This window comes from Labrus bergylta, chromosome 5, assembly GCF_963930695.1.
Source record: "Labrus bergylta chromosome 5, fLabBer1.1, whole genome shotgun sequence".
In the NCBI taxonomy this organism is placed as follows: Eukaryota; Metazoa; Chordata; class Actinopteri; order Labriformes; family Labridae; genus Labrus; species Labrus bergylta.
In genome coordinates, this window is record NC_089199.1 from 21,275,415 (window position 1) to 21,300,567 (window position 25,153).

General features: G+C 37.1%; 2 protein-coding genes across 2 annotated transcripts; both read left to right on the forward strand.

Moving 5' to 3' along the window:
* The first annotated feature begins 84 nt into the window (after nt 1-84).
* On the forward strand, nt 85-19,074 carry LOC109981696 (immunoglobulin-like and fibronectin type III domain-containing protein 1). The gene is made up of 24 exons (XM_065955134.1): nt 85-148; nt 3,000-3,076; nt 6,266-6,388; nt 6,472-6,611; nt 7,349-7,448; nt 7,566-7,592; nt 7,760-7,802; nt 7,883-8,078; nt 8,310-8,423; nt 8,505-8,667; nt 8,749-9,021; nt 10,112-10,390; nt 11,414-11,538; nt 11,712-11,853; nt 11,954-12,247; nt 12,335-12,634; nt 12,918-13,094; nt 13,214-13,342; nt 13,518-13,826; nt 14,596-14,681; nt 14,800-14,992; nt 15,220-15,516; nt 18,193-18,519; nt 18,633-19,074. Exons 2-24 carry the CDS (start codon nt 3,040-3,042, stop codon nt 18,635-18,637), a joined length of 3,879 nt encoding a protein of 1,292 aa, XP_065811206.1. The 5' UTR covers nt 85-148; nt 3,000-3,039; the 3' UTR covers nt 18,638-19,074.
* Nucleotides 19,075-19,776: 702 nt separating this feature from the next.
* On the forward strand, nt 19,777-24,059 carry LOC109981747 (FK506-binding protein 5-like). Its single transcript, XM_020630685.3, has 4 exons — nt 19,777-20,196; nt 21,170-21,648; nt 21,969-22,116; nt 22,217-24,059. The coding sequence occupies exons 1-4, from the start codon at nt 19,933-19,935 to the stop codon at nt 22,742-22,744; spliced, it is 1,419 nt and encodes a 472-aa protein (XP_020486341.2). The 5' UTR covers nt 19,777-19,932; the 3' UTR covers nt 22,745-24,059.
* Nucleotides 24,060-25,153: the final 1,094 nt, after the last annotated feature.

Consider the following 25,153-nt stretch of genomic DNA (forward strand, 5'->3'; position numbering starts at 1 on the left):
GGGTTTTTTAGGAACTACATCTCAACCATGTATGGGTTTTTATGCGCCCCAAACTTTTATCACCGAACAAAAAGAGGTGCCACCATTGAATATTGCATAGTGCGAGAAGTTCAAGCTGAAGAGGGGAGTCGGCGACAAAGATCTAAAAGTAAGTTGAAGTTCTTTATTGTAACTGTACATTTTGCTGGTTAAACTTGCATCAAATAACTCTACTGACCAAGGCAACATTGTGAATTTCTAGAAACACTGTGAGATATGGTTGTACAACTGGTATAAACCCAGGCCACTTTAGGTATATTTAAACAGGATACAGCAGAAAGGCATCATTTGTTGATGTTGAGATGTATCAATATTAAGACTGACAAGCAGCAAAAACTAGCAATAGTTATTTTCAATTTCATAAAACATCAATACAGGTCACAAGTTTACTCTCGGGAATAACACCGCTACTAGAGATGTGCAAGCTTTTAAAATGTTTTCATTTAATGTACATTTCAAAACACCGATGATTTTAATTTTTTGGAATTTAAAGGCTTTTAAAAAAAGAGACTAATATGATGATGCGTTAAATTATTTTACCAAAAATGTTACTGTCCAGCTTATATTGTGTACTGCCACAGGCACAGGAGAGCCTACAAGAGCCTGATGATTACAGAAAAAAATTCAGTGAAGGCCGAATATGATTGTGCCAGTTGGCCTGTTAGAGTTTTTATGATAGACAAAACACTGAGCAGGAAGACTGTCATCTGCTTGCACTAGATATTGTGGGAAACAAATTATATAATACCCTTTTTGCTAGGTTGTATTTGTTCAAGTTCAATTATCCTTTAACATATTTCTAGTGTTTCTCTTATGTTGCTCTAAATATAAGTGGCATGCAACACTGCCTTGTGGTCCCAATCTTACATTGATTGATTGATTTATGTCTTTATTTCAAACGTGTAAAAAGCAAAGACAAAAACAAATCACCGAAGATGTAGTTAAAGATGTGTAGAAAACAAATAAAATAAATACACAACAAAAGAAAGAAAAGTCAAAGTTCTTCATTTGCTTTTACATTTTACGTGCCCGAAATGGAGTAATCCTACACCTTTATAAAAAGCCCATTTTGTCCTAATTAAAATCCTCTCAGCTCAACTTAACTAACTTATAAGTTCATAAGTTCCTCTCATTAAGCGTTTTGGTCATTGGTCATACATTGTTACTTCACCTTAAGGTCTGATGAGTGGCACTAAAAGTAGGTCAGAGTCATCTCCTTTCTATTTCCTTTAAAGCTAAGGACTTGGTTTGAACAAAGTTCTGTATCGAATAATAACTACAAGATATTTTTTAAATAGGCTTATCAAATAAACATTGCTTTTCACCTTCAAACACACACATAATCTATACATGATTACTTTTGACAAGCAGTTTTAATTCCAGGTTTCAGTTATTGGCTGCTCATTAACAACAAGGCACCTAAAGAGACTCACTGTCCGAACATAAATTTTAAGAGTTGGGCATAAAAAAGATTTACAGATATGTGCATCAGCTTAACAGTTTGAATCGAAGACATTCTGCTCCTTTCTATGTTTGGATCCTGAGCAGTAAAATCGCTGGCACAGCCACTTGACCCCACAGGCAGTTGGGCAGAGTCAGCCACTAGGTGGGATTTCACATTCCCATTTTACTGTGTCCCAGCATGTCTCCATATGTCTGCACGAGTCACACAGGAGTCAAGGCACCACCACTCTGACAGGCTGATGTCATACGGTTGCATAGATGATACATGAGGAGAACCTCCAAGGCTTGGTTTCTCAACCTTTTCTGGCCAGCAACACCATTTTTAGGTCTCCCTGGTTCTCATGACTCCAGCTGTTGCAGAATGGTCAAGTAAAAACAAGTGTTTTTCAGAACAATTTTGACAAAGGGAACTCCAAATTAAAGAAGATAAAAAATACTATATTAATAATGTGTGAATAATTAATGAAACATTTCAATTATAGATGAATAAAATGATCAAGAAAATCAGCAAACATTTTGAAATATTCAGACATATTAAGAATTTATACATAAATAATAAAAGCTAATATGTACTAATATATATGTACAAATATTTCTGTGCTTTTGTATCTTGTTCTGCTTTGATGAGGTTTACTCAGGTGTAACTAGTGTTGTAGTACTCAAAATTGGTCTTGGTCTCCAGACCACGTTATGAAGGTCGGAATCGAAAGCATTTTTACTCAGTCTTGTCTCGACCTAAAACTGGGCAGACTCAGGATTTTAAATCAAGACCAGTCAAGACCACCACTGGTGGTCTTGACTGGTCTTGATAGGCTATTTTTCCAACTTCAATTCATTTGAATTTAGATTTTTTTCCCACTGGTTACGGCCGCAACCTTTCCGGTGTTAAAGACTAAGTGAGTGACACACAAGATGATGATTTTTCAGTGATATTTATGGTCTTGGTCACGTCTCAGTCTCGTCCTGCCTTGGTCTTGGTCTTGACTCGGTCTCAAGGCCTAAATGTCTTGGTCTTGTCTCAGTCTCAAAGCACTCTGGTCTCAGGTATGTCTTGTTCTCGGTTAGTGTGGTCTTGACTACAACACTCAATCAAACCACATAAAATAAAATCATAGCAAGAGCACAGACTCCCCCACTGCTCTCTTTGTATTTTAGCTAAACCTAAAAGTCAAAGGGGACACGAATGATACAATAAGGGAAAACATGACTAAAATTAAGAACCATTATGTGAATGCCATATTATATTATCGTTTGAGATAGAGGTTGTTAAATTGTACTTGGACCTGGACTATACTTGTATTGAACAGAGCAAATCAAGAAAGTTCAGTGGAGTCATAATAAAGAAGTTTTTTTTTTCCCATAAGGAATCATGTCAGCCATATAAAAACTACACAGTGTTAAGTTATAATAATATTTGATGATTTAGGGATATTTAAAACACAATACATGCCGATATGACTACATTTAAGTATGACAGTTACTCTTTGTGTTTTAAGAAAAGACTGACCAAATCCCTGAGTCAAGAGTGAATCAACAATGAGTTCAGGAACAAACCAGGACCCCAAAGCCCCAGGTAAGTCTTAGTGGCTTTTTGTGTTTTGTTTTAATTATGTTTATTATCATTAACACTAATTTGCAAAAAAATACCAAGTTGTGTATACTCAGTAAAGCTCCTGATAAATGCTCCTCAAATATGTTTGTGTAAATATACATATAAACCATTTAAAATAAAGGTTTATCCAGCTGAACAGAATATGTTTGTTTTGTAGCAGCATTTGCACACCGTGGATGAGCCACAGTGTGATAAAATGCTTCATATGGTCTCTTGGGCGCACCCAACACTGAGAATTGCTGCTTTAACCCCTACACTTGTAATGTTAAGTGGAGCCTTCAACGGAGCTGAGACTCTGCCACAAAAGTTCATGTCATTGGATCCCTCCGAGAAAAAAATAGGTTTAAACAGAGGCTGATATAAGAGCATAACAATAGTTGTTTGGATAGTAGAGGAACCTGGGATTAAATACTGTCAGCTTTGCAACAGCGCAGTGGGTAATTGCACTGTCATTCTGCTCAACCCTATGACCGTTTTATTATTTTTGGTACAGACAAAGAAGACATAAAATAACGCAGCAAAAGAAAAAAGAAAAATCGCAGAAGAGCCAAAGAAACTACTACAGTTGAGGGGAAACCCATTCAAAACATTAAAATATAAATCTTTGGAACTTACAATAGAGAGAAGTCTGTTTCTTTGGAGGAAAAGAAGTATATCATGAATTTAGACCATTCACATCCGTGCAGGAGGCCCAGTGTTTGTGTCCCGGACTGGTTTATGAAAGGGTTATCAGCTTTAAACAGCCAACTGATTTTGACTTAATGTCAACTGTAGCCTGCTGGGTGTCCAAATCTAACAGTATCTTCGGGGAGTGTTTGGTATGCAGAAGCAAATAGTTGCCTTGCTGTGCTAGAAGTCTTGGATTATGTGTGTATCAATGCTTGAGGGATGAGGTTACAAGAATCCTGCCTGCATTCAGATGATATAAGAACACAAACCAACCCCTTGAGAGATGACACAGAGTTTGATGAATATTCAGTACGTGCCCTCTAACTGGAGTGAGACTGCTGAGGAAAAAAGTAATGAAGAAGGGGTGATCTTAAAGTAATGCACATAACTGAAATAAGAAGCTCACACAGTGAACAGGTACTCACTGCAGGTGATTTGTTCTTTTTTTATTTTATTTAACCTTTATTTAACCAGGTTGGTCCCATTGAGATTAAAAACCTATTTTTCAAGGGAGACCTGTTCTAAGTGGAGGACCAAGTTTTTGTTGTGGTTGGTTTGGCATTCTGACATTGTTCAAAGAAATTAATGCAGATTATGATGGTTTTTTTGCTTTTCATTAAACCTTGTTTTCCTGTTGTATGTTTGTGACAACTATTACCTGCCTACTCAATTGTGTATCGATGTGGTTCTATGCAACTACAGTAGATAAGTGAGGTAGAACATTGGAGTAAAGGTCTTCTGGCACAAACTATTACATTTCAAAAGTTATTTTTTACTCTAATTTTTCTAATGTGTCTGTCAATAAAATGAAGTTGTTGATTTATCTAGAAAATATAAACATTAGAAGGTCATGGTAAAATATGTGGATCATTTTTAAATGTCTCACTTAAATGTGTTGCTTACTGAAATGAATCTTGCACATTGAAAAAAACATTATTTCTCTTTGTGCATTCATATCTTGAGCTGCATTTGAATTATTAATTTAATGTCATCCATCATGTTTTAAATTTGCATAACTTTTTAAACAGTTTAAACTTTGTCACTGCTGAAATTTTGTTTGATTATTCGACTAAGGGGGCGCCAGTAGCCTAGTGGTTACTGCGTGAGCCCCATGTACAGAGGCTGCAGCCTTGGTTAGAGTCCAACCTTTGGCTCCTTTCCCGCATGTCATTCTCCACTCTCCCTCTCCCCAATTTCCAAATCTATCCACTGTCTCGTCTCTTAATAATGGCATAAATAACCCCAAAATAAAACTTTTAGAATAATTATTTGACTAAAATTGAGAACCAAATAATTGCCATCTTTCTTGTATTGTAACTTCAGTATTGGTATTCTGTCTGTATGGTGAACACAGTTTAATTAATCAGAGGACTATAATTGCTCCATTCAGCTTCAAACCTAATTAACCTCCCTAATGGTTGGACACTTTCAATGCTTCACACATTTGTAGAGAGGTGATGCACATCTTTATAATGCAGCAGTAAAGGTTGAAGCTCGGGTTGAATGAAGCAGCTCTGAGTCACTACAACATGTGATGCTAGTGCAGGAAAAGGAGCAACTGTTGAGGATCATGATTTCAGCAGCTGTTGGAAGAACTTTGTGTCTTCTGCTGAGTCATCCTACAGTTTAAATCTTAGGGAGGAAAAAGGCAGACAAAATGTGTCAGCCTTCTCTCTTCTGCTATCTCCTTTCCCAGAATATGGAATAGTGAATTGGCCAGGGGTCAGGTCAGAGTCAAATTGGGTTTTGTATTGTAGCTCCTTGACCTTGTTGCGGTCCACCTTAATGCCTGAGAGACACAGATTTGTCAGAGACACACCACCAAATTTACATTATTTTTAGATTTTCTCAAAATAAATTGAATTTTAATTAAAAATTTAAAAAACATCACAGAACCTTTATAAGTTACAAGTGTTATACAGTTAGGTTTCATTGTACACAAAATCAGATCAATGAATGAATCAAAAATGGATCGTCATGAGCACACAAGTTAAAGGACTTCCACGTTGTGGCCCCATGTGAAGGTTTACAAAGAGAAAAGAAATACTGACATCTTGTGACATGTTAATATAACTGCAACATAATATGTAAAATCTCCGATGATCATTAAAACTGTGATATATAAGGGATGCAAAATATACTATTCCCATGTGCAACACTTTAAAAAAGGAGGTCCTATATATTGTGAATACCTATAAAGGTATTTGGAAAAACCTGCAGCTACACTTTCTTAAATATAGTCAACGATATTGAATCCTATTTTCTAACAGTGTTTTCATTTTTTTAATAATAATGACAAATTTTAGTGATTTAAATTCTGATGCCACGTCAAGCATTAATAAAATTTGTGTTTTAATTTTCTTTTAACTGTTTTTGCTCAGTCAATCAATCAATCTTAATTTGTATAGCAACAACTCATAACAAGTGTTATCCTCATGTTATCAAACAGCTGATTTGAAACTGTTTTAATGGTCTTCACAGTGGCTATCAAGAAAAGGTCCAGAGTCCCTGGGGTAATGATCACTCAGTATGTTGAGCAACTGCCTTTGGGAAAGTCCACACCCGACTTCACTCGAAAGCCAATGACTACGACTGTTCAAGAAGGTAAGAAAATCTTATTACAACCACACTATTAAACACAATCAACAACTGTATCGCTGTTTGACTCAATGTATTTTGAATTTCAGGTAAAAAAGCCATTTTTAAAGCTATGGTTAATGGAGATCCAGCACCAACTGTAACATGGGGGCGCAATAAAGGCGAGGTTAATGATCCAGAAAAGTACAAAACCAGATTTGATGAAAGAGCACAAGAGCACATTCTTGAGGTGAGAAAGAAGCATAAAATATAATGCTGTACATCTTTAAAACAAATTTTCATAATGAAGTACCACTACTCTTCTTCAATTCAACAACTGCTAATCTGTATTAAATACATGAATATAGAGTTAAGTTAAAGGCAGGGTTGGTAATTTTCTAAAACTAGCATGATTTTGAAAGTAGCATTCCCTCAGTGCTTCGTCCATACCCCCTCCCCTCTGTGCTCCCTCAAAAGCAACGTCCCTCACTTACATGTACGAGCAGCATTGCTCCAGAAGTGGACCTCAGCTCATCACTTTCGTTGTGTAGAAACTACGCTGTCTTATGTCTCATTCAGCAATAAGTCAACTCACAGTAAAAACTCCGTCATCCATGACGATTTGAGTGTGGGCTAGTGCACCCAAGGAGTAGAGAACGAGCAGGGAGGCGTGATTGGTTCATCAGATTGGTACCTCGTGGCAGACATTGGTCAAAGTGTTTACATGCTTAAAACTGCTACAGATGATGGATTTTCTTTGTTCCTTTTTCAGAGCACATGAGTTATTAATGTCTATCAGGACCTAAAGACAATTTAAACCAAATTCTTAAAATTTGTAACTGGAAAAAATTACCAAGCCTGCCTTAAAGTATTTTTATGTTATAGATCAAACTGTTTTAAAATGGTCTACTACAAATGCTCATTCTTCTTGTAAATGTGAGATATATTTAGCTTTAAGAGGGAAGCTATGGAAATTCCTTTTTTCAGATGCTCAGTGTGACACCAGATGATGCTGACACCTTCAAATGCTTTGCCACCAATGAGTATGGAATGGCTGTTGTCAGTGCAACTCTCAACGTGATCCAAGGTAGAAGACATATGTTGACATTGAAATATATAACTTTCCTTTGATAAAATAAGTGTAATAAACGACGGAGCTTTGACTTTTAGCATATGCTTCATGGTTCTACTTGATGCTTTTCAGCTGGTTTCAAGAAGAAAGCCAAAGAAGGTAAAAGTTTACCAACTTAGACTTTCTCTTGTTGTCATGAACTAATTAACACCTTTAGGATTACAAATACTTTACAATGTTTTCCCCTCCTACATATAAATATCAGCAGTGATCAAACAATATGATTTAGCATTACCTAAACAGATACGTATTTGTTTCCTTTTCAGCAAATGGACAAGAACTGAATTTCAGATCTATGCTAAAGAAAACGTAAGTTCACGTTATTCTCGATTTTTTTAACGGACACCTACACAGATCCAAATACATTTTACATCTCTCTTCTTCTCCAGTGTGGTAGTCACCAGAAAAAAACAACTTCCACCAAGAAAAGAAGGAGAAATTGATCCGAAGCTCTGGGAACTGCTTCTCTCTGCACGAAAGAAAGACTACGAAAAAATCTGTTTGGACTTTGGTGTCACTGACTTTCGCTGGCTGCTCAAGAGACTCAACCAAATGAAAAAAGAAAGGGAAGACGAGCAGGCAAAGGTACCTTACAGCAGCCTGTAAAAACTGGATCATGTTCAGCCAAATCAGTTAAAGATTATCCTGAATTGTGAGCAGTTAAAGTTAACATTTGAGTTTGCACATTTAGAGCTGGAAGTGTGCTTTTTGCACCTATGATGACACCCTTACTGAGGTCACTGTACATCTGTGTATCACTGCTAGGGGTAAGAAGGTTAGGACTTCTGGATTAACAAATGTTATCCTTATTTTTAGGTTGTTGAGAAACTGGAAAATGTGAAACAAATAGAGGTAAAACCTAATGGGAAAGCTGAATTTAGCCTGGACATGAAGTTATATGATCCCAACAGTGCTATCAACTTATACAAGGTGAGTCGATATGGGTTCCAGCATACACTATTAAAAGCCAATCAAACACAAAATAAATCTACAATCCCTGTTTATTTACAGGATGGGCAAAGTGTTTCATATGGTGATGATGACAATTCAAAGCACAGCCTTCAGAAAAGTGGGACAAAGTATGTTTTCAGTATCAAAGATCCTCAGCCAGAAGATGCTGGCTTTTACCAGGTTGATGTTGAAGAGGCAAATGTCCTAACAACCGACTTCCAAGGTAAAGTTATTTTATCACAACTGTATTCAAACATGAATAAGAAGCCAGTTATTCCACATCTAACCTTTTTCATTCCCTCAGTGCCTGCTGTGGAGTTCATAGCAAAGATTAAGAATGTGAAAGCCTTTGAAAGAGAGGATGCCATCTTTCAATGTGTCCTGTCAACACCACTGAACAGAATTACCTGGTCCAAGCAGGACTCTTCACTTGAAAATGAGGACAAGTACGAGGTCACGGTCTCAGAGGACAAACTAATTCACACATTGAGGGTCAAAAACTGTGGAATGGCCGATAATGGAACATTTTACGCCATTGCTGGGATAACTTCCAGCAGTGCTTCCCTCACAGTAGAAGGTGGGTTTCATATTGGAATAGATAAATGAAATATCCATCCAGTCTGGACGGTTTTGTACCTTTTTGAATAAATAATTCTTCAAATAAATGAAATTAGGGCTGCAAAAACAAATGACTTAAACAGATAAAATCAACTAATGCAAGTGTTGGCAACAAATTTGATAATCGATTTGTAGTATTGTACGATTACTTCCTCACTCACCATCATTCAACTGCAGACAGTTGAATGAAGTGGTTTACAGCACTTTGTCAACTTATGCTGTCTGAATGTGCTGTGTTTCTAAACTTTACTGACATTTATTTCAACTATGGCAATAATGTAATGATTAACAAACAGCATGATGATAAATGTTCATCCACTGTTTTTCCAAGACAAAGACGAGAACGTACACATGTACGCTGAGCAGGTGAATCTGCATTCTGCAGGTTGCAAACATAACACTCAATTCTTGTTTGGCCTGTGAGTTAGTTTTGTGATAAGCAGTGATGTGCTCACTGCAGCAGAGCAGCAGACCGTGTCTCATTGTGTCAGATTAAGCACAAACCAACACTGTGCATTGTAGACAGTAAAAGCAAACAGTGAAAAAAAAATGCAAAAATAAATCATTAACTCAAACGTTAACTACTTTAACTCTAACTCATTTATCATTTGGAATGAATGTGTGTTCACATAATAAATTTGGTAAAGATTGTGATTAAATGCTAACTTTAGATCAGAAATAAATCATGCAGAAATAAAAGGTGATCTTAAAGAGAGGAGATTAAACTACACCCATTTAAGCCTGGGTTATTAATATGTTTAAATTTGAGTAGGCTATAGGCTTGATTAGTTGACGATTTCTTCATCTCTTTTCAGTTTTAATCATAATACTTTAATTCATTTTTAAATATTGGCTGTTATGAAAGTCTTAATATGTGGGTAACTATGTTAAACTGATGAAGGTCTTCTTTTGTACCAGCGTAAAAAATATATTTTTTAATAAAGGAATAAAACAAAAATGTTTTCTTATTAGATTCATCGTAACTGTTAGTTGCAGCTCTAAATGAAATTCTGTATTCTTCTTTCTTCTATGTATTCTCTGTAACCCAGCCGACCCAAATGGAAGTAAAGGTCGTAAAGGCACCCAAACCGGGGATCAGGATGAACTGACTAAACTAGCATTGGAACAGAAAGCCAAGCTAGAAAAAGACAAAGACGATTTAGAAGCATCCAGAAAAGCACAGGCTGGAAAGGGAGATGGAGGAGATGGCGGAGATGGCTCTGGTGATGGGACCAAGCTGGAGAAGAACCTGACAGATGGAGATGATGCAGATGACAAGAAAAAGAAGCGACTGCGAACAGGCCCCTTGGTTCCTGACACTGTTATAGGCAAAATAATTTCATTTTTTTAAGACCGAATGATGTGTTGCTGTATCGAACAGGGATTAATCTAATATCAATGTTCAAATTTCAATCTCTTCACTAATGCACACTGTGTAATGTCAGCTATGAAAGTTGTGTTTGAAAATGTCTGAAAGTTAATCTAAGGTATGGCACTGGAAGACTGAAAATAAATAAGGTTGGCCTTAACCTTGAGAAAGATGTTAGAAATATTTACTGCTGGAAGCCATTAATTCAAGATCCTAAGGTTGGTAAAGAAAACCTCTCAAGGCTTAAAGGGATACTTCACCCATCTGCATTAAGCATTGCATCAGTAGTAAACTGGTAGTATTTTTGAATGGTCGTGCATCCAGCCCTCATTTCCCCCTGAGACCAGAATTTCATAAAATATTAGAAGACCTTGAGTATTCAAAAGTTTGGATAGTTAAAAACACCAATGATCACCAATATTTATGTGGAAAACTGAAACTAAACTGAAGACTTATTTACTAAAAGATGTTTAGTCATATACTTCTATACTGATGAAAAATGTTCTGCAGAGCTTCCTGTTGACCACTAGAGAGAGACATACTGTAAAGCAAACATTAGAAAACAAACCATGACATGGCAGCACCGGAAGAGGGATGTATAGTCTTTGCTCAATTTCCTTATAGGGAAAATCTAAACATTTTGGGCTTATTTCCTTTAAGAATTGTCTTTATGTTCGTTTGCAGTGATTCTTTTTCATCTGCATGGAATGTAATACTAAACTGGTATGGATTATAGTTGGAGATACTGTACATAACAGAGAGCAAATAATCAATTTGCATTTACAGGATTTTGTAATATAATTGACAAAGTGAAAAAACTTAAAATATACCACACTAAGTACTTGTAAGGAAAAGTTGTCTCCTTTATATCTCACAATGCCTGCCTTTTTGTAAAATTAATGTATTCAATGTTTTATATTGCAAAATACAATGTACAGTCATTTTGATTATCTCTATGCCTTCTCTGTTTTCATTGTTGCAGATCCTGGTGTTCGGTTTGTGAGTGGGCTGTCAGATACTATGGCTAATACTGGTGAAAGGACGGAGCTGTCTTGCAAACTAAGTAGTGAGACCTCTGAGGGCCGTTGGTATAAAAATGGGAAGCTGGTAAGTCAAATATTCTAGTAGAACGAGATGTCTGTAGGAATACTGCAATGATATTGCTGATAATTAGCCTATAAAAATATAAAGGTTAATTTAAGAAGAAAATATTGTTTAATATATTCCATGCTTTATTAATGATTTATTTTCATTAATATTGAATATTTTTATCTTGCAAGCTCACTAATGAGGATGGAGTAACAATTATCAAAGATGGCGCCTGTCACAAGTTAATAATTGATTGCTGTAACAAAGACGATGCAGCCGTGTATCGCTTTGAAGCTGAAGGCCGTAAATCAGAAGCAACACTTGATATTCAAGGTATAAAATAAAATAAAAAATGTTGCGTTAGTACCATCATATTTAAAAAAAAAAAGAGTCTTAAGTTTCTTCTAACAACGTTTTTTCTGTTCCATTGAAGACCCACCAAAATTTAATGCTGATGCACTCGGAGAATTTACAAAGCCAGTCATTGTAAAGGTGGGTGAAAATGCAGAATGGAAGCTGCCATTCTCGGGTGGGGCACCGATGAATATACAGTGGTATAAGGATGATGATGAACTTTTGCCTGCCCTGAATGTGAAGATCGAAACATCAGCTACTAATAGCCAACTACGCCTTACTAAGTGCCAAAGGAAAGACTGTGGAGAGGTTAAAATCAAAATCAAAAATGAATTTGGTACACTAGAGGCAATTTCTAAACTCATTGTTCTAGGTAAGTAAAGTGTGCCAACTTTTACAATATTAAAAGGTGATAAAAGCCTTTTGTAGTGACTTTTATCCAAGTTATTTTTGTCAACAGACAAACCAACACCACCTCAAGGACCTGTAGACATCATGGAGAGTGCTGTTACATCTGTTGAATACAAGTGGAAGCCACCCAAAGATAATGGTGGATGCCCAGTCACAAACTATATCATAGAACGGCAACAGGTAGGGCGCAATAAATGGTCAAATCTTGGTGAGATTCCTGGGAGCAACACAAGTTACAAAGATACAGATGTGACCCCAGGAAGGAGATACTGCTATCGGATCAAAGCCAAAAATGCAGAAGGCATCAGCAATTACCTGCAAACAGAGGACATACCAGCTGGAGTATTACGTAAGTCTTTAATCAAAGCCTGTAGTATAATGGTTAGTTTTGCTCCCGTTTGTTTAAGAACTCAACTTGTGAGAAAGCAGATTTAATAACCATAGAGTAAAAACAGCAAAATGTGACCATTGTGAGCCTAAATTAAAATCCACCAATCCAAACTATCAACAAAAGTTTATTTTACTGATGAATCATATGTGCTTAACTTGTGGCATATGTTCTGATTTGGGGGTAAATTAACTAATAGCTCAAAAGCATTGAATCGACATTATTATCTGGTTTTCCCCCGCAGGATATCCTGGAACACCAACAGCACCAAAAGTGGTCAGTGCCTTCAAAGACTGCATTAATCTCACTTGGAGTCCTCCATGTGACACTGGAGGAACCAAAATAGTTGGTTACAATCTGGAAAAAAACAAGAAGGGCACCAATTACTGGAGTCTTGTAAATCAAGGAGGGCCTATCACAGGTATTCAACTCATATCAAAAGCTGCAGGATTACACTGTGATTGAAACTGTTGTAAAATATGCTACATATTCATCATACAACATTTTGAACGTTATAACCATGTCTTCTTGTCTACTCAGATACAAAGTATGCAGTGAAAGATGTTTTTGAAGGAGCTGCATATGAATTTAGGGTGGCTGCTATAAATCTATCTGGTGCTGGAGAGCCTAGTATTCCATGTGACACAGTAATCGCCAGAGATCCAATGAGTACGTACTGCACTAAAAACTAATTCTCACATTCAACTAAGGCTTCCTTAACTGAAAAACTACAAATGTTGATCTTTAGAATGAATTAAATTTGTGAAACATAATGCTTTTGGTAGCTCTTTGTGTAATATAAAAGCATGACATTGCTGGGCTAATAACTATACTTTTATTTTAGAACCCCCAGGCAAAGTGACAGACCTGAAGTTGACATCCTCAAATTATACCACCCTTTCACTGGTTTGGATTAAACCTAAAGAAATAAAAAGAGTAGAGGATGAAGCCCAAGGGTACTACGTGGAGATCAGACCAATAGAAAACCTTGAATGGATTCGCTGTAATGCCAATCCAATTACTCTTACTTCCTACACCGTGCTTGGCTTGAAAGCAATGGCCGCATACTGGGTGAGAGTAATTGCCACCAATTATGGAGGTGATGGAGAACCACAGGGCTTTGACAATTACCTCATTGCCATGCCTCCTCCTGGTAAGAATTGTTTTTATTTGAATCAATAACTTAACAGTGCATTAATCACATGACATTTACTTTTGACCGAAATGTCACAAAAAGTCACATCTGGATTAGTTTTTAATTTAATAATACATCCTCACAAAGCTACATTTGCCTTCAAATAGTCTGTTCGTCCCAATCAAAAACAAAGGATGCTTTGTTTTTTATGGTATGAATTTCTTAAGTTTTGTAAACATTTTTCTGTGGATATGGAGTTAGAGGGGAGACTTGTATTGACAAGACAGTTAGGAAAAAGAGTCAGCCCAAGAATGAGAAAAAGTTTACTTTGGCTTTCAAGCTTTCAATGGCATTGTAGCATTTTAAAAGAAATGGTCACATATAACATCACTGCAAGAAAGAGACACTGACTTTTCACGACGATAACTTGTAACAGCTGTTTGTACTGACATACTTGAAACTTTTTGTTTCTTTTAGTTAAGCATGCCAGATTTGGGTTCAAATATTTGTATCACTGAGGTAGAAATAGGTTGCAGTAATGGACCAATTAAGTGTTTACAACAGTGTTGTACCTAGATAACACATCACATTACAATAAAAGATGATTCATGTAAAGACATGACTTGTCCCAATCATGATAAATAGATAATCCTGTCTCCATCCTCACCCTATCCCCATAAACGACAGGGATTATTTCATCCATATCAAAGTACAGACTTAATCAACAAATGCTGGTATATTTTAATAACAAGAATCTAAACATCGTATTCTACATTTGGATTCATAGTAAGGCCAAAGTTCAAAGATCGCAACATGAAGACCTTTGTGGTGATACAATCTGGAAACACAGTCCGCATAAACATCAACTTTGAGGTACTGCACTTAAATTGTTTGTACTGTTTAGTTGATTGACAAATGTAATTTACTTTTCGAGTCTTTGACTATGATTTCTGTAAATAAACTTATCTGAAATGTTTCTTATCGTCATTAGGCATCCCCCCTTCCAGAAGTCTTTTGGCTAAAAGATGGTGTTCCAGTGGCCAAACATGTAACAATTACCAACTCTGATAAGGGCTCTCAACTGTTAATCCCCACATCTGAGCGGTCTGACACGGGCATCTACACCATAACTGTCAAGAACATTGTCGGCCAGGAGAGCTTCAATGTTGAAATCAGAGTCACAGGTGACTCTCAGTGTTCAAGACTATGAACCTTATGATTCATGCCAAAAACAATGTATTTGAAATACAGATTTTTACAAAGACATATATACTTTCTGCTAGCCTCATTAAGATGTTTCTTCTCTGCTAGAAGGATAGAAAATCATCAAACAAACCAAGACAATTCAGTAATCTGTCAAGACAATTCAGTAATCTGTCCCTTTTGTATCTTGTTTTAAATGTGACTGTAGATGATCCCAAGCCCCCAGGTCCTGTGGAGCTGGATCAGAACATCCCAGGAACAGTGACTCTGACCTGGACCCCTTCTCCAGATGAGAAGAGGGATGACAGACTACACTACATGGTAGCAAAGCGTGACTCCTTCAAACGCACTTGGAGGACAGCGGCAGACAACCTTTTTAACAACAAGTTCACAGTTGTGAACATCATGCCTGGACGAGAGTACAACTTCAGGGTGTTTGCCAAAAATGATATGGGTCTTTCTCCCCCTTCTGAATCCCCTGTATTTGAAACCAAAAAGGAAAAAGGTTTGTGCCTCTTTTTGATATTCATTGTAAATTATATTACAGTATTACACATTTGAATCAGTTCTCACTTCCACAAGAAGGTAAGAAATTGTGGAATCTATGGTAGCTCTGATGACTTGTGATAAGCTTGAGTTATTTTCCCTGAAAAAGTTATTTCAGTTCATCACTTCTTCAAATCGAAAATCATTGCTCATCAAACCAGATCTCAGGAGGACAGTGTACAGTTATCCAGCAGATAAATAGTGAACCTGGGAAGACCATCTTTCATGACTATGCACCTTATGAATTAAATGAAACGCTCAAGGATTTAATTACTTGAATCTATCATCCAACTGGCTGATTTTAGACTTTTAAGGGGCGAGGGTAGCACTTAAGTTGAGCAAAAGATGACTCACCTGTTATGATGACTCATTTTTACAACAGAACAACTTACATATTGAAATAGCAGCAATGTCAAAGAAAGTGTTGAAATCGTTAAACAAGTGAGCAGATAAAGAAAAGAGCAGCTATGCATGTAACATCACTGATGTAGCAACGGATTTTGTACTTGGGAGCTGGCATGGTAAAGGCTGTTTCAGGTCCTCTTAAACCAATTTGGACATTTGAGTTCTCTCGTACAGCTTCTTAGGATAATGTATGGATAGTTTTAAGGTCGCAGTGTGTACTAGTCAAAAGTAGTCTTTATCTCTTTGACAGTCTTGTACCTTCAACATTGCTTTTTTTTTGCTTGGATGCTACTTTCTTACCAGTTTTACCTGCCTCTTACGCATAATAGTCCTTTACCTCTTGGACTTGGATAGATGCAAAAGAGAGTTCAGAATTCCGTTCGACAATTACTCTCTTAAACTAGATTTTATTATGCAAGGTAAGACATGCACACGACAGGAAGCTGACATTAAAAAATAAGCACATATGGAAGATGAATGGGCCTCACCACAGCACCCTGCAGAAAACTTTCAGTCGACGTGTGAGGCTGAAGATGGTAAAAGTATTGATCCACAACTACCGATGTCAAGGCACTCTTGCTTGACATCATAAATAGACTTAAAATACTGTGTGCCTCAAGGATTTCCTGAAAGTATGAAACAAAGGTCTAAATGTCAGTCAGCCAAATATGTGCAGGTCAATGACTTACTTTGGCCACTTACAGGGCACCAACCCAAAGGTGGGTCACAGAGGGCATTGATTAAGTAATGGCCTTCCCTTGAATTGAATGGTTCCCTTTCTCTTTTTTCCTGCAAAATAAAAGAGAATATGCCAATTTAAGGAAACATACCTGATAAAGCAAAATTGATAGTATCTTACAATAAATTAATGGTAAACCCATAAAGCCCTTTTAAAAGTCATTTTAAAATGAGTGCTATAAAACAATAATTGATAATTCTTCTGATGACGAAAAATTATGTGAGATAACACTACAATGATTGTCTGTCTGTGTGATGAATTATGTTTAGGAGCCATAAATACTCTCTGTGTTGATTACATAAGCTGCTGTTATTGGTGCTGTTGGTGAATTCCAGTGATGCAAAACCATTGATGAAATGCCACTTCTTCTTTGCCATTCTCCTTAGGTGGAACAGTAATGAGATGCAAAAGTATTGATGTAAAATGTATGTATGTTTTATGATGCTTCTATATCATTTAATGGCAACTTTCAGAAAAGGAATCAAGCATTGCATATTTGACTGTTGCTATGATGATTAGGATTCCACTCACAGTTTTACTTACTAGTCGTATGGTAGCAAGCTTCTAAAACAATCTAATTAACATTGCACCCACAACAGTGACACTACTTACAATGATAAGAATAAATTACAAATTTACTTAAAATAATAGTTATGACAAACTACATTTATGACTCTCAGTCATAACATAATATATTACAGCTTGCAACATAAAAAACCAGTACTTTGCACTACTCCAGAGCTACCTTTGTTGAGCTCAATGGTAAGGTATTAAGTTGTTGTCACTATTCTTTTATCTGCATGGCCCTGGTTTGAATAGGAAATAACTTAAAAAAACCTCCCAAGAGAATTAGAGACATTAACCATTATTCACGGTTTAACAAGAACTAGCTAGAAAGGGGGCACCGGTGACCTAGTGTTAGGTCACGCCCCATGTACTGATACTACAGTCCTCCGAGCAGGCTCGGGTTCAATTCTGACCTGTGACTCTTTCCTGTCTGTCATTACGCACTCTCTCTCTTTCCCTGATTTCTATCCACTTTCTCATCACATAAAAGCAAAAAAGTCAAAAAGATTTAATAAATGAATAAATCTTAAGAGCTAGAAAGCGCTTGATTCTAGAAATGGCTAATAAACTGACATACTTACCAAAATGTTGGATAAAAGATGTGAGTAGAAGGAAGTAGATGGACAACGCTTTGGAGATATTCCAACCCAAACGAATAATTCTTGCTATCATTGTAGATTTTCAAAAGACTTCCTTGTTTTGCCACTGTAGACAATTGTGTCAACTACCTTAGCAATATACACCATTGTTAACTATGTGTCTGTAAGTTAGTGTGATGCAACATTCAGCTCTTGCTGTTACCACCTCACATTTTTCAAATGAAAATGTTTAATTTATTGATTATAATCTTAGTGGAACAAACCTCGTGATTTACAGTTTAAAACTTCCTACAACCCTAACGTTATGCATTTCTTTGTGTTGCAGTTAAGTTCACAGTAAAAATGCCCGGGGCAAAATGCTTGGATTTCCAGTCACCTCCATCATTCATTGTTCCCCTCAAGATGCGCACAGCTCCACAGGGTTACGAGTGCTTCATGAGCTGTGCCGTTAAGGGTGATCCTGCTCCACGTGTCACATGGTTTCACAACAATATTAGCCTGAACACAAACACCAACTACCACATCACCAATGTTTGTGGAGTCTGCTCCATGCTAATACTAAGGGTGGCACCCAGAGACAATGGCGAATACAAAGTCGTTATTGAGAACAAACTTGGGACAGCTGCGTCCTCTATGATCCTGAATGTCAGAGGTAACACTAAAAAGTTTTAAGAATTCATGTTGATGTTCATAAATGGCTAGTATAACATAACACTGATCAGTGTGTAGATCAGCGTGTACAATGATAAATATGTTTCTTTACAGAGTGAAGAAATGCTGCAGCGGATGGACAAAAGCTGAACCGTCAGATTCCTTGCTGTGTTTTTAAATAATAAAATATTATTAAAATTGAGTTGCAACTTACTATATTTACTACTAGTGGGATGCATACCTGTTTAAAAATCCTAAAAACAGGAGAAAGTCTCCTTTAGGAATAGGAAAATGATGTGCTTTAAAACTTTAAGAATTTGTCATGCAGGAATGCATACATGTAATAATCTTGTTCCTGCAGGTTTAGTACAAAGTATTATAGTTCTGTAAAATCTTACACATTACTCTGCAGAGATAGCACCGTTTGTATGTCTGTTCTGTTTACTTTCCCATTTATGTCAAGCTTGACTGACAGTTCTTATACAGTAGACTGAGCTTGCTAAACAACTACAGAGCTGTAATTTGTATTGCCTTGCATTAAAACTGTTCAAAGACAGCCCTGAGAACTGTGTTGTTTTTTTTTTAATCATCTTTACAACGGTCAAATACATGCAAAACCAACGAAGCATTAATGTCAATGCTTTGGTTGGTGTTAATTAAAAAAATTAAAAATCAAGGCTACAATCACACTCCAAGGCTTACTGCTCGATTTAAATGTATTACCGGACCCATGATTTGGATGGGCACATCATTTTTTTCAATTTAGCCAGTGTAAGATTACAATGTATATTGATCATGACCTTATGGCCCGTAGATAAAATGGATGTATGTTGGATTTGCTTAATGTCAGGTTTTTCGTGAGACTTTTTATCCTTCTTTCTCCTTCTTGTTTCACAGGAAATCTAACTGCACTTATTCAGGCTTATTATAGTGTAGATAAATCCCAGCGAATAGCCTGCAGGCTTTTATAATAAAACATTTGGTTCACTGAGAACATATTGGAAGTAATTATGTTGCTTAGGCTACACATTTTAACAATCTGAAAATAGTAACATATTGAGTTCTTATTTATTTTACTCCTTATAAACATTGTCCAGCATATACTTGTGCACTTTCAGTGAAGTTATGAATGAAGGGTTTAAGAGGAGTATTTTCAGAGTGACTGTAATGGTTTGTCTAATTCACCAGCAACTGCAGTTACATAATATTCTGTCACGCCCCCCCACCAGCACCCCAGCAGTTGCTGTGGATTTATGGGGGTCCAATGACTGACTAGGTCAAAGGGTCTAGCAGTGAAGGCTACACAACGTGATATCGTAAAAAAAGACAAGAGGGCACACTTTGCTGAATCTACCTCACTGGAAGCGCATACCTTTTAAAAAGTCCGTCAAGTCCCTCTTGCGCTTCTGCAGCCATGGCCAGGCGTAAAGCAAAGAAGCCGCAGCTAGACGACACCTCCATATTGTTGGAATCATCAGCAGCACCTCAGTCCAGGAGAAGGCTGAACTCCAACACCTCCTCAGCATTGTTGTTCATAATTATCTTCGTGGTCGGAGTGTGCATGATGGGGTGGTTTTGTGTTCAACAACAGCAGAGTATCGACCAACTATCAGAGTCTTACACAACGATGCAAAGGAGAATCACAAACTTCCAGCAGGTGGTGGACACGGACGAACAGGTGAGTTAACATAATTAGCACATAACTTTATTAACTGTTGGTTTCTGCTGGTTTTCATCGGTCTGGCTGACAGTAAATGTCAAAACATTTAAATTGAAATGAAATTAAAGCAATTGCTGTTGCGTCGTGCTATTTTAACAGCACCTGAGAATCCGAAATTAACGGATGTCCTTCAGAGTAAAATAAATACATTGTTTCATTTTTTAGTACGGACTGTTTGTGAAAATACAAGTAATAAAAAGTTATGTTTAGGTGAAAAGCTTTTTATTTTTCTAACCTCTCGATTTTTTTTATATGCCATCTATAAGATATTCTGAATTAAAATGTTGCGCAGTGAGATTTACTTTGAAAAGCCATGCTTGTTAGACATTTCTAAGGGGCTAATTTGAGAGCCCTCATAGTAGCACCTGTTGTTATTTTTAGCTCGTCCTGAGTGTGAGCAGCTTCATTGTCACGTTTCAAAAACATTTACAACTTCAGAGGTGAATATTTATATTAATGTTAGATATATTTAGACGTTTTTAGCTTTACATTATATCAACAGCTTAATTTTTGCAGTGCGTCTGATTAGTCTTTGAATATATATTCTGTAAATGGTGCTGTATGCCATGATTTAGATTGTATGTCAAATCAATTACAGGATGTATTGATAGTGCGTGTAGAATTAAAAAAAAAAACTATCTTTAACAAATAATTTACACAGTCCCATTGAAGCAGAAAAAAAAATGTATTTAAAGAAATTTCACTAAGTGATTTATAACACTGACCAAAATGACCGTATCCATCTAGCAATATATAAAGGCTAGTTGCCAAAGTTTCATCAATAGTTTGTTAGCAGATGACAAATTTTGTCACTTGCACTGTGTCACATTGCAGAACCCTTCTCTGTCTGTTAGTAAACAAAGACAAGACTGGATTTCAGATGTTTGTTATTATTCAACAAAATAGCTTAAAGGAAAATCTCCATCTCTAGATTGATACAGGTTTGGATGTAGAGGAGAGGATCTTCGCCCTGGAGGAGGCTCATAAACAGGCTCAGGAGAAGGCTGAGGTTGCCCAGGCCACATCAGAGAAGTTGAAAAACTCGGACCTGTTCTCGCAGATCTTGGACCTCCATGATGAGATGGACACCCGAGTTGCTGTGATAAACCAGATCTCCCTCTCTGTCACAACTCTCCAGACCTTATTCAAGAACCAGAGTGAGGAGTTTGAGGCCGTGAAAGGAAGTGTCGTGGCTGGTTTGAGCTCCAGCTCTGAGCTTTCTGAAAATGTGGCTGGGCTGACTAACGCTGTGGCCACTGCATGCTCCAGAGTAGACCAGCAGGTTGCATCTGTGGACGCTCTTAGTGAAACGATAGAGGGACAAGTATCAGAGCTGGATGGCCTGAAAGAATTAATGGATATTCATAAAGTTTCACTTCATACGAACAACCAGGAGATGGCTGCAATAAAGTGAGCAGCACAGTTTCATATTTCACAGTTTACCTGCACAGCTGAAGAGTGTTTTAATTTGTACTAATGTTCATGTAAAGCTAATGTGTGTGTGTGTGTGTGTGTGTGTGTGTGTGTGTGTGTGTGTGTGTGTGTGTGTGTGTGTGTGTGTGTGTGTGTGTGTGTGTGTGTGTGTGTGTGTGTGTGTGTGTGTGTGTGTGTGTGTGTGTGTGTGTGTGTGTGTGTGTGTGTGTGTGTGTGTGTGTGTGTGTGTGTGTGTGTGTGTGTGTGTGTGTGTGTGTGTGTGTGTGTGTGTGTGTGTGTGTGTGTGTGTTTTTCAGGGAGCTTATCAAAGCCGAGCAGGCCATGCGGACTCGGGCATTACAAGAGATGGTCAATGCGGTGCAGATGACTCTGGATGAGCAGTTTTTCACATCACAGACACTCCACAGCAGTGTGATGGCTCAGCTGCAGACTTTTCACAACCAGGTATAACTGCTTTCCTTACTGAGACTGTCCTTCAAAAACCTACATTTTAGAATATTTTATCAAATGCATTATAAAAAAAAAACATTTCTCTCTTTCTTAGCTGGCCCATGCTCCTTCTTTGTCTTTGAAAATGGAGTCAGATGAGGAGAGCGGTGCAGTCGAAGAGCTTCTCTCCACCACAGCACAGAATGCTACTGAAGAGCAGGAAAACTCAAAGGATCCTGAGGAAGAGGTCGAGCAGCAGGATGCAGAAGATGAAGCTAATGATGAGACACAGAATGAGGAGGAAATTCAGGAAGAACAGCCTCTGGAACAGGAGTTGGTGAGGGACATTGCAGAGCCCCAGGAGGAAGAAGAAACCACAGAGGAGGAAGAGGAAACAACAACAACAACAGAAGAGCGAGAGGAGGTGAACACGACAAGCCAGAGTGGGGAGCAGGGAGAGGCTGAAGAGCCAGCAGAAGAGGAGGTCACAGAGGAGACGGTAGATGATCACGTTTTAGAGGAATCATTAGATGAGGAGGAGGAATTTGAAGCAGAAGTTGTGGACAGCTTAGAGACATTAGAGGAAGAGTCTGCAGAATTGAATACTGGTGTGTTTTTGGACGAGAATGAGGAGGACAAGTAGTGTTACTAAAAGGTCTGCAGTAGTTCACAGGTTATTTTTAAAGTCTTATTTAGATAAACGGAAACCTTTTGTACTTACAGTATCTATTCTTAGATGAATGCAAGTAGCTGACTGAGCCATATTTGTATTCCAACTGTAGCCTATCTGAGGTATGGGTAGTATCAGATAATCAGTCCTTTGGGGAAGAAAAAGTAAGAATTTCCAAGAATGTGATACATACTTAAAGTGCTTCAATAATTAATTTTAATGGGAATTCCAGCTTCTTATCATCTAAACGTATAGCTTATAAATATTGTCTGTCTCTTTTTTTTAACTCAGCAGGACATCTGAGGATGTCATTGACCATTTTTTTTTTAAATAAACCCGACAACTACTTGATTAATCAACAAAAACTGATCAACAGTGAAAAGTGTTGTCATTGGTATATTCCTTCCTGTTTTAATGCTCTTCAGCACACATTCTGCAATTTTACTGAACGTTTATGAATTTAATTCTAATAGAAAAAATGATTAAGTTATGATTAATTAATTGAGTCATAATGAAAAGTCTAAAAGAAAACGGGTTTGACTTTACAGCGTTATTAGAGCAATAATTTATTAATAGTAATTTGTTAAGTGACATTTTATGTAAAGTAATTTAAACATCTATTATTTTGTATATATATACATTAGATTATTATAAATACTTTTCATACATTTTAATTTTAAGAAAAACGTGATTACTATTTACAGAGCCTTTTTGCAATATGAATAGAAAGAGAATATCTGTACAGCTTGTAATGTAACACACGTGCATAAGAAGTATCTCTCTGCAAAGTTATTTATGGTCTGACTGTACATGCTGTACATGTGGGTTACATATGTTTCCCCTGGTACATTCTGATCTCACTTCATGAAGCCCCGTTTAGTGAAAAGGTCAAAGTACCATTTTCTTCCAGCAGGTGGTGCCAGATTATAACCACCATTGTCACGAAGAAAAATCATCAAACGTGAACCACTAAATATACCTTTCAAAGAGGGAATCTGTGAAGAAGACTTCTATTTAAAACGTTGTGATTGTGATCATCTTCCTCAGTCTGCTGGTTTTTGTACGGCCCTGCACCTACAGTACGTGATGTTATTGTAACTACCTTCTTTTTCTAATCTATGAGTGTCCCATCATTTTGTCCTGCTTACTATATTATTCAAACAGATAGCTACATCTACCGGTAGTTTATACCATGGGTTTCTCAACAGTGATCTTTTATGTGTATTTGAAAATCTCTGAATCGTGGGCTGCAACTTCAAGATCTGCTGAATAAATTGTGGCAACTTTCCCTGCAGGAAATCAATCTGGTTTTCTTCCAGCAGGTGGTGCCAGATCACAACCACAACTGTCATGAAAAAATATCAATTTTGAACCACTAAATATTCCTTTCAAATAGGGAATCTGTGAGTGTTGCATCATTTTGTCCTGCTTATTATATTATTAAATTATACTAACAGATGCCTATCCCTAGTTTATGCAGTATAGACTCGACGGGGACCTCATACATATTTGAAAATCACTGAATCTTGGGCTGCTGAATACTTTGTTACACTGGTGTGTGGCAACTTTCCCTGCCGGAAACCAACCTGTTAAAGTTGCCCATTTTTTGCAATTTAAAGGTGAAGGTAATTCAAGTTTTTTTTTTTAAATAAAACATCAGAGAAGGAGAGAAGAACAAGCTCAAATATATATTTTGTTAGCACCAGTCTAGAAGTGCCATGACATGAAACTTCATGAGAGGTTTAACTTTTAAATGAAACATCTCTACTTGATAAAAATGCTTAAACTGCAGAAGAGAAGCAGCAAGAAAGCTATGATAAGTTCCCTGTATCTATAAATATTCTGATCTTTTCATCATGTGCTAAATCAAGATCAATTGCAATTTGTGATGTTAATTGTTGTATTTATTAAATGAAAGCAGCTCCAGGTGCAGCGTGCTCTGAGAGCCAACTGTTTCTCTGGCTTGACTTAATTAGACCTACGCAGAAAGTTAAAACAAAAAATGTGACACCTGGTTTGTTTCACCACTAACACTTCTCAGTTCCTCAAACATTCACATGTTTCTGATGTATTTTAAATGTTGTTGTTTTTTACTAAGAAATTTGTTGTGTCACATATTTAGCGTGTGACATTTACTATTACTCAGTATTACTAGTATTACTCATACTAACATGAGTAACAAACTGATAGCTCACCTCTTTAAAATCCCCCTTTTAAGAGACTAAATTACAAACAAATGGCCGGGCTGCAGTGTCCTGATACATACACGGAAAGGTATGTCGGTGTGTTAACTGTCAACACATGCAGCTTGCAGCTTGATTAAATACAAGAGATCTAAAAAACAGACCTAACATGAAGCACTGCATATGTGTTCATCTGGTT

What these genes read in the sequence shown, in the direction of transcription:
- LOC109981696 (XM_065955134.1), top strand. Translation starts at nt 3,040, where the DNA reads ATGAGTTCAGGAACAAACCAGGACCCCAAAGCCCCAG. An exon ending in AGCAACACTTGATATTCAAG is followed by an intron (nt 11,854 to 11,953) that starts GTATAAAATAAA and finishes GTTCCATTGAAG; the next exon opens with ACCCACCAAAATTTAATGCT. An exon ending in AATCGCCAGAGATCCAATGA is followed by an intron (nt 13,343 to 13,517) that starts GTACGTACTGCA and finishes CTTTTATTTTAG; the next exon opens with AACCCCCAGGCAAAGTGACA.
- LOC109981747 (XM_020630685.3), top strand. Translation starts at nt 19,933, where the DNA reads ATGGCCAGGCGTAAAGCAAAGAAGCCGCAGCTAGACGACACCTCCATA. An exon ending in CAGGAGATGGCTGCAATAAA is followed by an intron (nt 21,649 to 21,968) that starts GTGAGCAGCACA and finishes TGTGTTTTTCAG; the next exon opens with GGAGCTTATCAAAGCCGAGC. An exon ending in TGCAGACTTTTCACAACCAG is followed by an intron (nt 22,117 to 22,216) that starts GTATAACTGCTT and finishes TCTCTTTCTTAG; the next exon opens with CTGGCCCATGCTCCTTCTTT.